Source organism: Microtus ochrogaster, chromosome 21 (assembly GCF_000317375.1).
Source record: "Microtus ochrogaster isolate Prairie Vole_2 chromosome 21, MicOch1.0, whole genome shotgun sequence".
Lineage (NCBI taxonomy): Eukaryota > Metazoa > Chordata > Mammalia > Rodentia > Cricetidae > Microtus > Microtus ochrogaster.
In genome coordinates, this window is record NC_022022.1 from 11,623,625 (window position 1) to 11,634,307 (window position 10,683).

Sequence of the window (10,683 nt, forward strand, 5' to 3'; positions counted from 1 at the left end):
CTGTGAGTTCGAGACCAGCCTGGTCTACAAGAGCTAGTTCCAGGACAGGCTCCAAAACCACAGAGAAACCCTGTCTCGAAAAACAAAAAACAAAAAACAAAAAAAAAAACCAAAAAACAAAACAAAATAAAAAAAAACCTTGCTTGTACGATCTAGAGCCGATTTGTTCATTACCTATCTCTATTAAGCCATGAACTCACAGATCAACACGGGCTCCTTCCCATGGGTTCCCATGCCGAGTGCTTCTCTGGGCAGCACAGGTGGGCACTGCAGTTGAACCCAGGGGGCTTCCTCTTTGGCCTTTACTTTTCTGACCATTTTCCTTCACCTGTTCTATATACCCTTTCACTCCATACAGTGCTCCATATGCTCAAAGTCCTATTGGCAAGAACCTTATCTTTAACTTGCTTGTTTACAACAATGCCAAGAGCATTCTGGGTAATACTAGTAATTGTAACACTTCCTTTTTGAACAGAACCCAGTCTCTTGATGTCAGTAATATCCACCTGCCTGAACATTCACATATATGCAGCCAAAGGAATACCTCCATGTTTTCCAAAAGGCTTAGAGACTATACATCAGGTAAATTTCCTCTTCTCCTTTGTGCTTGTCATTTTGGCAAATTAATGGAAGATGACCGTTCTGGCTCAAAGGAAACTGAGCTATATCTTGAAGGATAGATCAGGGTTAACCAGTAAGGAAAGGGTATAGTGAAAAATATTTGAAGAGGACCCACCTCAGTGTTACTAAAGTGCAGATGATTAGTGAGCTATGGCTCTAGAAAGACAAGCCAATGTCATTTATTTTTGGTTGTCCTAGCCTTTAATGGCTGAGCCATCTCTCCAGCCCAACCAACGTCATTTAGTAGTGGGCCTTCCAAGTACTGAAACAGAACTGGCGGTAGTGGGGCATGCCTTTAATCCCAGCACTTGGGAGGCGGAGGCAGGCAATCTCTTGAGTTCAAGGCCAGCCTGGTTGGTCTACAAGAGCTAGTTCCAGGCCAGGCTCTAAAAGCTAGAGAAACCCTGTCTCAAAAAAACAAAGAGTTAGAACCTCATGCTATAGATGAAGCGGGGCTGTTGAGCAGTGTAAGGTAGAAAAGTATGAATTCTAATCATCAGAATACGACAATCAAAATATGACAGAGCTATGAAATGCCTGAATGAGAAACTGGAAATTGAAGTTCCATCTGGAAGGCCAAAGGTATACACAGAAGAAACGCAAATGTGAATTTTAGCAGTGGCTATGGTAAGAGATATAGGAGAGGCTATTTAACCACTGTCCTCAGACTTTACAGCCTCACGACTAAACCATGAACTCGGAAGAAAGTTTGTTGTATATCCACTACCCTTGATTATGATCCAAATTTACCTCTGAGCAAAAGATTTTCTGCTCTCTATACATCTTTTTCCTACTTTGTGTCCTTCCTTAATAGACAGGAAGCCCTTACCACCAGACACCATATTTTATTCAGATTTATATCCCCACCTCCTACTGTATATATGGCACATTGCAGGACTAATCATATTTTTGCACAATTAATCAAGCTCTACCACAGGCATTCTCCTAACCAGCTGTATTTCTCTGAGAAAATTCTGCATGTCATACTTCAAGAATGGTCAGAGAGTATTTCTTCATGAATAGTTAAGTAATCCTGAGGGTGGGGAATATTTCTCAATCAGTTTGGTAGTTACCGTGGAAGGCATATAATCTTTTTCATTATTTTTATTTAAGGCCATTTTGAAACTCCTTTCAGAGTTGGGGCATATGCTTTAAGATATATTCATTTTCCAGCCGGGCAGTGGTGGCACAGGCCTTTAATCCCAGCACTCAGGAGGCAAAGGGGTGGAGGCAGACGGATCTCTGTGAGTTTGAGGTCAGCCTGGTCAACAAGAGCTAGTTCCAGGACAGCCAGGGCATCACAGAGGAACCCTGTCTCGAAAAACCAAAAAAAAGAGATATTCATTTTCCTTTTTTGAGGACCTATAATTTTAGGAGTAACCAAAGAAGTTATTTAGAACAAAAGCTAGGGTCTTTTTTTAAGTTGATTTTCATAAACTATTTCTCAAAAAGCAACTTTAAGAGTCCCCAAAATGGCCAGGCGGTGGTGGCACATGCCTTTAATCCCAACACTTGGGAGGCAGAGGCAGGCGGATGGATCTCTGTGAGTTCAAGGCCAGCCTGGTCTGCAAGAGCTAGTTCCAGTATAGGCACCAAAGCTACAGAGAAACCTTATCTTGAAAAAAAACAAAAAGAAAAAAAAAGTTCCCCAAATATCGTGTACTACTAGGGAGTCACCAGAACAACCAAACAGCTGTTTTCTCAATGCACCGATTTAAAGCACACCAACCTTCCTATTAACTCATAGCAAATATTTACTGACTACCTCTTTCTCATTATGTAGGCGCTTAGGATATAGCCATAAGAAATAAAGAACCTTGTCATGGTAGAACCTACATTCTAGCAGAAAAAACAGCAACAGTTAAAAGGACTACACGTGGAAACTATGGAATATATATTATGAGACAAGCGGAATACTGCTTCTCTTTCACTTGAATCATTCAACAGCTCCTCACTGAGTTTAGAATCAATTCAAAATGGCTAATAACACTCCACCCCTCTTGCCTTTCGGCTTCCTTGTCTACTAAGTATCTGTTGCATTGCCTGCTGCCTCTCTGACACACAAAGCTTTCTCTTACCTTTTTGCGGTTTCTTTTCTTTTTTTAAAAAAATACCTATTTATTTACTTTATTTTTTTTTTTTTTTGGTTTTTCGAGACAAGGTTTCTCCGTAGCTTTGGTGCTCTTACCTTGACCTCAGTCTGAAATGGTGATCCTACCTCCAGGAATGTCAGAATGAGACTGTCTGAGAGCTGTCTCCTCCCGTTTTATATTCCTCTCTAGGGCTGGGATTAAAGGCATGCACCACTGGTATTAAAAGTCATGCACCACCCGGTTTTTATGGCAAATAGTGTGACTACTGGGATTAAAGGTGTGTGTTACCACTGCCTGTAAGGCTGACCAGTGAGGCTGTTTTATTCAGCTCTTTAAGTAGCTTTATTTATTAAAATACACTTAAAGTTCTACTACAATTCCCTCCCCCCCCCCCCCCAGCCAAGACAGGGTTTCTCTGTGTAGTCCTGGCTGTCCTGGAACTCACTCTGCAGACCAGTTGGCCTCAAACTCTTCTGGCCTCAAAGTCAGAAATCTGCCTGTCTCTGCTTCTGAAGTACTGGGATTAAAAGTGAGCTATAGTTCACACTGGTGTGTGTGTACGTTATCAGAGATACAAGCAACAGCATATTTAAATATGTACAGAACACACAGGGACGTGACAGGTACTATAAAAATGAGTAAGTTTGGGGGTAAGGACTTAGTTCAGTTGACAGAGTGCTTGCCTGGTAGGTACAAAACCCCTGGGTTCAATGCCAGCACTATAGCATTGTTATAGCTTAGTGTTAGCTTGTAATCTTAGCACTAAGAAGAAAAACATTTTAAGCCGGGCGATGGTGGCGCACGCCTTTAATCCCAGCACTCGGGACGCAGAGGCAGGCGGATCTCTGTGAGTTCGAGACCAGCCTGGTCTATAGAGCTAGTTCCAGGACAGGCTCCAAAGCCACAGAGAAACCCTGTCTCGAAAAACCAAAAAAAAAAAAAAAAAAAAAAAAAGAAAAACATTTTAAAGAAGAGGGTTCAACGGTACAGTACTTGCCTAACACATGTGAGACCCTAGAGTTAATACAGAGCTGGGGGAAGGGTTGAGAATGGTGGTGGGAAGGGTTCAATTGTTGTTTGCTTTTTAGACAGGGTCTTTCTTACTGGAACTCACTATGTACACCAGGCTGCTTCTGCCTCCTAAGTGCTGGGATTAAAGGTCTAAGCCATCAAGCCAGCTGGAAGGTTCAACTTTAAATTAGATTATCATAGTAGGTTTTACCAGGAAGGTGAGGCCTGCACAAAGACTTGAAAATAATGAGAACCTTCAAGGAATTTAGGTTCACTAAGCACGAACAAGAGAAAAAGGGAACCACTCACCAATCTTTATGTTATGTTGTGGGAACTGCCGAATGAGCTGGACAATCTGCCGAGTAGCTTCTTGTCGGGTAGGAAGAACCAGGGCTGGATTGCAATTGGTGTTGTCGAGATATAAAGTATCAATTTGCTTCCCCAGACTCAGGGCAGGCTCCTTCAGCATGGATGGTGTATATCGAAAATCACCTGGAAGCGCAACATAGGAGGTGGGAGAAGGGGGCGAAGACCAAAGGATGGAAGGCAAGCCTCTCCCGCCTTCAGCAACAGGTGGGCATTAGTTACTGGATTTTTATGTTCGTTTGTTTGTTTGTTTTTAAGATTTACTTATTATGTAGATTGGGGTTTTGCCTATGCAAGAATGCCAAGCCGGGTGGTGGTGGCACACGCCTTTAATCCCAGCACTCAGGAGGTAGAGATAGGTATATCTCTGTGAGGTCAGTCTGGTCTACAAGCAAGCAAGAGAGCTAGCTCCAGGTCAGCTAGGGCTGTTACACAAAGAAACCAGAAACAAACAAACAAAAAAGTCAGATTCCAGTTGGGTGGTGGCGGCACTTACCTCTTTAATCCCAGCACCTGGGAGGCAGAGGCTGCCGGAATGAGAGCCACGTACCACCACTACACTTAGCCTGCTCTTGTGTTTTTACTTGCATATTCTTATTTTTTTTTAAAAAAAAAAAAGATTTATTTATTATGTATACAACATTTGGTCTCTTTGTATACCTGCAGACCAGAAGAGGGCACCAGACCCCATTACAGATGGTTGTGAACCACCATGTGGTTGCTGGGAATTGAACTCAGGACCTCTGGAAGAGCAGTCAGAACTCTCAACCTCTGAACCATCTCTCCAGCCTCTACCTGCATGTTCTTAACAAGGTTTAGATGGTCAAAGAATAGGAAATCAGTTGGAAAGGGTCACTGTGCCTATATGGGATGAAGCCACAAGGCCGATCTTGGTGAAGGCAGCTTCAGAAATGACACAGCTGGAGAGAGGGACATCTTGGGGGAGGCTCACCTGTGTAGAGGATTGTTCCAAAGTATCCTTCAAAGAGAAACATGACAGAACCAGGGCAGTGGTTGGCATCTAGAAGGGTTACAGTCATGGTTTCTTGCCCAATTTCGTCGAGAGGCAATACATGGCTCTCACCAACCTCCAGCGCTCGGATCCACTGCTTAGACACCTGAGGAAACAGTTGGTCACCCTATTAACCACAGACTCCTCTCCTGGATCAGGAACTAACAGCCATCAAGGAAAGCTGACCGACTCCTGAAACACTCTCATGTAAGCTGTAATAGGGGTTCCCAAACGATCTATCCTTCTTCTTCTGGCTCCCCACCTTTTGAATCGATTTAAACTCAGAATCTGAAAACAATCTAGATAGATTCTCAAACTTTCTTCTATCATAATCCCAACAGGGGTGGGAAATTCCAGTCAGGCTGCCAGGGCTCATACCGGCCATGCCTACTGAATCAGACAAGAACAGGAGAGGTCAGATAATATGATTTTATCTAGCACAACAGATGAATTACTGGGGATGGGCAGTGTTGGGGATCTAACTTAGGGTCTTCCACATGTTTAACAAATGCTCTAGCAATGAGCTACATCCTCAGTCTGGTGGATTCTTAAAGAAAACCAGGGAGGCACTGGCCTAGCGTCTATGAAATGACAGGAATAATTTCCTTGTCTAAATTTACAACTAAAAATCTTCAGTTAGCTAGCTGGAGGCTAGTTTTATTCTGGGATCAACTCCCACATTTGTAAGAATTCAGTCTTCAGGGCGCCCACTCTGTGATCTCCAAACTGTGACAGATCGTAAGTCCCCACCCAGATTCCTAAAAGAGGTCTCAGAGGCCAAATCCAGCCCCAATACCTGTAGGTGACGGTGGAGGAGATGGGCAGTGATTGGGGAGCAGTAGAGGGGCCGTGCCCAAGTGCTAGACAAGCCCACCGTGTGGTCGGAGTGCATGTGGGTTAGGAAGAAGAGCCGCGCGGTACTAGCACGGCGCAGGCTCCAAAAGTCCACAGCAATGGGCGTTTGGGGGATCACGACCCCATTCATGGTGGCAGGATTGGAAAGCCACCCGCGGGGTCTTCGCAGGAACGGCACTCCCGCGTGAGGCTTCCACGATTGCGGCCGACGACATGCGGACGCAAGGACTAGGGAAAAGCAACCCAGAGGTGGACGAAGTCGAGAGTGAGCCAAAAGAAGGCGGCCAAAGTGGAAGAGCCCAACGCGGAAGAAGCTCCGGGAGCATCACTCACACCCGCGCGCGGGAACCCAGGGCCCACACTTTGACAAAGCGCGCGGCGGCGAGGAGACAGACCCAAGTAGCCGATCGCCGACGGTCGGTCGCGGCCCAGGCACGGCGAGCTGCGCGCCTGCGCCGAGAGGTGTGTGCGGGGTGGGGGTGGGGGACTCCCCCAGGTCGGTCCGGCCTGCGCTCGGCGCTCGGCGCGTTGCAGGGCAAGGGGGCGGGATTTCCGCAGGAAGCTGCCTGGGCCTTTGATTGATGGCCTCGGCGGCTGGGACTGGAGAGCAAGGATGCGATAGATCTGCCATTCGCTGATTTGGTAGTGAATGCCTAACCGGGCCTAGAGATAGTTGAGGACACCCGAGGGCAGAGCGAATGGCCTGCGGGGTTCCGGTCGGCGCCTGAAGGGCCGTGGCCGGGCTCGCCAGAGGCCCGAGGGGTGACATTTGTGTTCCGCCCTGGGGAAGGCACTGCCAAGTGACACCTCGCCTTTAAGGTTTTCCCTGTCCACATTTCCTCTACTCAGGCTCCCACATCGGGACTAGAAGGAGTCCACGGATTCGCCACGGGTCTGTGGAAACGGCCCCGTGACTGTTGGCGAAGATGCCATACCTTGGCTCCGAGGAGGTGGTGAAGGAACTGAAGAAGGCTCTGTGTAACCCTCATATTCAGGCTGATAGGCTGCGCTACCGGAATGTCATCCAGCGAGTTATTAGGTATCACCGACCTTAGAATTCTAATTCCCACCCCCACCTTCCCCACCCTGCCCTACTTTTAATCCTCTTCCGGCACCCACTCTGAGAAAGTAAATGAACCTGCAAACACGGCAGTTGTCTCTTTTGGCCTTGAGACTGTATTTCTGGATTGTCAGTCACTTTAGTCTTCCTACCCCAGCTGAGAGGTTTCCTTCACGTCACAGACTTCAGCAGTTATGCTGCTGACCCCTGGTGCCATGACTTAAGCTAGTACAGTTCTCCATTTATTATTACTATTATTATTATCATCATTATTATTATTTAAGATGCAAACCTATTTATCCCTCTGCTTGCTTGGCATTTCCACCTGGATAGTTCTTCAAAGATATGGCCAAATTAATACTAGCATTCTTCTCCTCGTCAGACCTGCTATTCTGCTTGTATTTGTGTTATGAATGTCACCAGGCATCCTACTAAACATGATAGTCAACTTTGACGACACTAATGGTTTGAAAAATTCAAAAAATCTCCTCTTTGTTATTGAGACTGTAGTGTTGGCTCAGGCTGCCATAAGCACAGCCTATTGTGGTAATTTATTAATAAGTGGTCTTGTCGCCTCCCTTCATTTGGGACTTTTTTTTTTTTTTTTGGTTTTTCGAGACAGGGTTTCTCTGTAGCTTTGGAGCCTGTCCTGGAACTCCCTTTGTAGATCAGGCTGGCCTCGAACTCACAGAGATCCGCCTGCCTCTGCCTCCCAAGTGCTGGGATTAAAGGCGTGCGCCACCACCGCCCGGCCATTTGGGACTTTTTGGTTATATACATTTGAACACATAATTAATCTGTAGCTATAGCTCAAAAATGTTAGTAGGGCACAAAAGTCCCTTGGGGTGCTTTTTAAAGAAGTGTGACCCGGGAACTGACTCTGAGTTCATTAGGATGAGATAGAATCCAGGGACTGTATTTTTAAGAAACGTCTCAGCTGGTCCTATGTAGTAGCGTGGTTCCACTTAGAAACTGCCAGTGGAATGAAGTCCAAACTTGGTATTATGTCACCCAAGGAACAAAGGTTCACTTCCTGTCCACGCCTTATAGAGTGTATTGTTAGCTGTATCCCATTTGCTTAACCAACTGATCGTTTAGCCAGAGCATTCTGTGAGAAGTGTTTTCTGACTTCCGTAGTAGCATGTGGATGCGGATCTTCTTGGTCTGTGTTCTGTGCATCCGTTCAAGTACTCACACTGGAGTTTTTAAATCAGTGATATTCTTGGCTGCCTTCTTAGTTGATCTTGAATTTCTAAACATCTGAGGCTACACCTGCCACCTGCTCTGTTTGTTTTTTATCTTGCTTTGAGACAGCCTTGGCTGTTCTGGGAACTCACTATGTAGACCAGCCTGGCCTCGGACTCGCAGAGGTCCACCTGCCTCTGCCTAACAAGTGCTCAGATTACAGTTGTGCGTCACCATGCCCAGCTTTCCATTTTTACTTTTATGTGTATGAGTAAGTTTCCTGCATTGTAAGTGTACAGATTGTATGCCTGGTGCCTGTGTGTGTCACAAGGCTTCAGATCCCCTGGAACTGTAATTATGGATGGTTATAAGCTACCATGTGGGTGCTGGGAACTGAACTCAGCTTTTTTGTTTTTTTTTTTTTTTTTGGTTTTTTTGAGACAGGGTTTCTCTGTGGTTTTGGATCCTGTCCTGGAACTAGCTCTTGTAGACCAGGCTGGTCTCGAACTCACAGAGATCCGCCTGCCTCTGCCTCCCAAGTGCTGGGATTAAAGGCGTGCGCCACCACCGCCCGGCTGAACTCAACTTTTTTGCAAGAACAACCAAATGCCAGTTAACCATGAAGCTCCCTCTCCAGCCTATACCTTCGAAAGATGTTGTCCCCTTATCATATCTTTGGAATGATAAAAGTTGAATGTACCATCTCTGTGTCATTTTCTTGCAGTGGACTAAGGATTCAAGTGTTGAATCCTTAGTTACAGGCCCATAATAGGAAGTTGTGTGTTGTAATAGACAAGGTAGACACAAGTATAGCTCGCTGAGAGATCATAATTTAGTTAGACAACCAGAACATATATAAATAAAATTCCTCTTACAGATTGGGGATTGTGTGTTTTACTTCTTTCTGTTCTTTCTATGTTTTACAGGCACATGACTCAGGGCTTGGACATGTCTGGTGTTTTCATGGAAATGGTGAAGGCCAGTGCCACTGTAGATATTGTTCAGAAAAAGTTGGTTTATCTGTATATGGGCACATACGCACCTTTGAAACCAGACCTGGCACTCTTGGCTATCAATACACTATGCAAAGACTGCTCCGACCCCAACCCAATGGTGCGAGGACTGGCTCTACGGAGCATGTGCAGCCTCAGGTGAGCACTTTTACTCCTGCCTGGCCCTCAGTGGCTGATGGATTAGCAGATTTTTAATGAGGACAGCTCATTACTGTCCCTAATACTCCCTAATACTAAGGAAAGTACTGTTCTTCCTTGAACTCAAGATTTTCAGCTATCACTTTGACCTTCCAAACTGTATCTCATGGTTTTATTTAAAGGTGGTTTTCTTGGTAAAATAGTTCTGAGTTTCAGTTAAAGATGCTTAATAAGGCCAGGTGTTAGCGGCGCATGCCTCTAATCCTAGTACTCGGGAGGCAGAGGCAGACAAATCTCTGTGAGCTTGAGGCCAGCCTGGTCTATAAGAGCTAGTTCCAGCTTAAAGTTACAGAGAAACCCTGTCTCGAAAAACCAAAAAAAAAAAAAAAAAGATGTTTAATAAGCTATTATTGTAACAATTTGTGCTGCCTCTGAAGCAGTATTCCAAACAGAAAAATCATATTATAGCTTTTTAAATTTGATAGAGGCTTTCTCCAATTCCTTGAGCTCTGACACATAGACGTTCAAATATGAATTATTAAATCACACTTAAATATGTCAAAGCTGGTATTTCAAGATCTGCCTGACTCTAGAATGCGTTTCAGGATGCCTGGTGTGCAGGAATATATCCAACAGCCTATTCTTAATGGTCTGCGGGATAAGGCTTCCTATGTCAGAAGAGTGGCAGTCCTTGGCTGTGCCAAGATGCATCATCTTCATGGAGACTCTGAAGTGGGTAAGATCATCTGCCGTGCTCAGTATTCACTTGTGCCTCTATGGTGTGTATAATTTCAGAAGAAGAAAAAAATGTGGCTTGGTAGAAGACGACAGTGTGCATGTCTCTCTAAATCAGATGTCTGTTTTTATTCCAGCTCCTCTTTTCAGTCTTTGAAAGAAATTTCTCAATTTGTATATCCTATCTGATACCCAAAATGATGTTATTTGTCATTGCTTTTGGTTTTGTTTTTTGTTTTAGCAGAGATGTGGCTTTGTCTGCCCAGAGCCACTGTCCCTATGACTCAAGTTTTTCTCTATTTGTAATCTTTGGTTTTTGTTTCAGATGGTGCTCTAGTCAATGAGTTATACAGCCTCCTGCGTGACCAGGATCCAATTGTGGTTGTGAACTGTCTGAGGTCTCTAGAGGAAATTTTAAAACAGGAAGGAGGTGTTGTCATTAATAAGCCCATTGCCCACCATCTCTTAAATAGGTTTGGATGTTCTTTTTATTATGAAATATGAATCATGCCGGGCGGTGGTGGCGCACGCCTTTAATCCCAGCACTTGGGAGGCAGAGGCAGGCGGATCTCTGTGAGTTCGAGACCAGCCTGG

The 10,683-nt window shown here is 45.0% G+C and overlaps 2 protein-coding genes across 7 annotated transcripts in view; one reads left to right on the forward strand and one right to left on the reverse strand.

Moving 5' to 3' along the window:
• Positions 1-6,327, reverse strand: part of Hipk1 (homeodomain interacting protein kinase 1) — an 84,675-nt gene extending 78,348 nt beyond the window's left edge. For 3 of the 4 annotated variants that reach the window (XM_013349889.2, XM_026784017.1, XM_005357143.2), the window contains exons 1-3: positions 5,900-6,238; positions 5,044-5,209; positions 4,035-4,217 (exon numbers count right to left, since the gene is read on the reverse strand). In XM_013349889.2, the coding sequence (XP_013205343.1) occupies positions 4,035-4,217; positions 5,044-5,209; positions 5,900-6,088 (538 nt within the window). In that variant the 5' untranslated portion in view covers positions 6,089-6,238. Of the gene's footprint in view, positions 1-4,034; positions 4,218-5,043; positions 5,210-5,899 lie in introns of all 4 variants that reach the window. The other variant, XM_005357144.2, reaches the window with a different exon arrangement.
• Positions 6,328-6,343: 16 nt separating this feature from the next.
• Positions 6,344-10,683, forward strand: part of Ap4b1 (adaptor related protein complex 4 subunit beta 1) — a 16,451-nt gene continuing 12,111 nt past the window's right edge. For 2 of the 3 annotated variants that reach the window (XM_026784018.1, XM_005357145.2), the window contains exons 1-4: positions 6,537-6,997; positions 9,130-9,354; positions 9,960-10,090; positions 10,415-10,562. In XM_026784018.1, the coding sequence (XP_026639819.1) occupies positions 6,885-6,997; positions 9,130-9,354; positions 9,960-10,090; positions 10,415-10,562 (617 nt within the window). In that variant the 5' untranslated portion in view covers positions 6,537-6,884. Of the gene's footprint in view, positions 6,421-6,536; positions 6,998-9,129; positions 9,355-9,959; positions 10,091-10,414; positions 10,563-10,683 lie in introns of those variants that run through there. The other variant, XM_013349893.2, reaches the window with a different exon arrangement.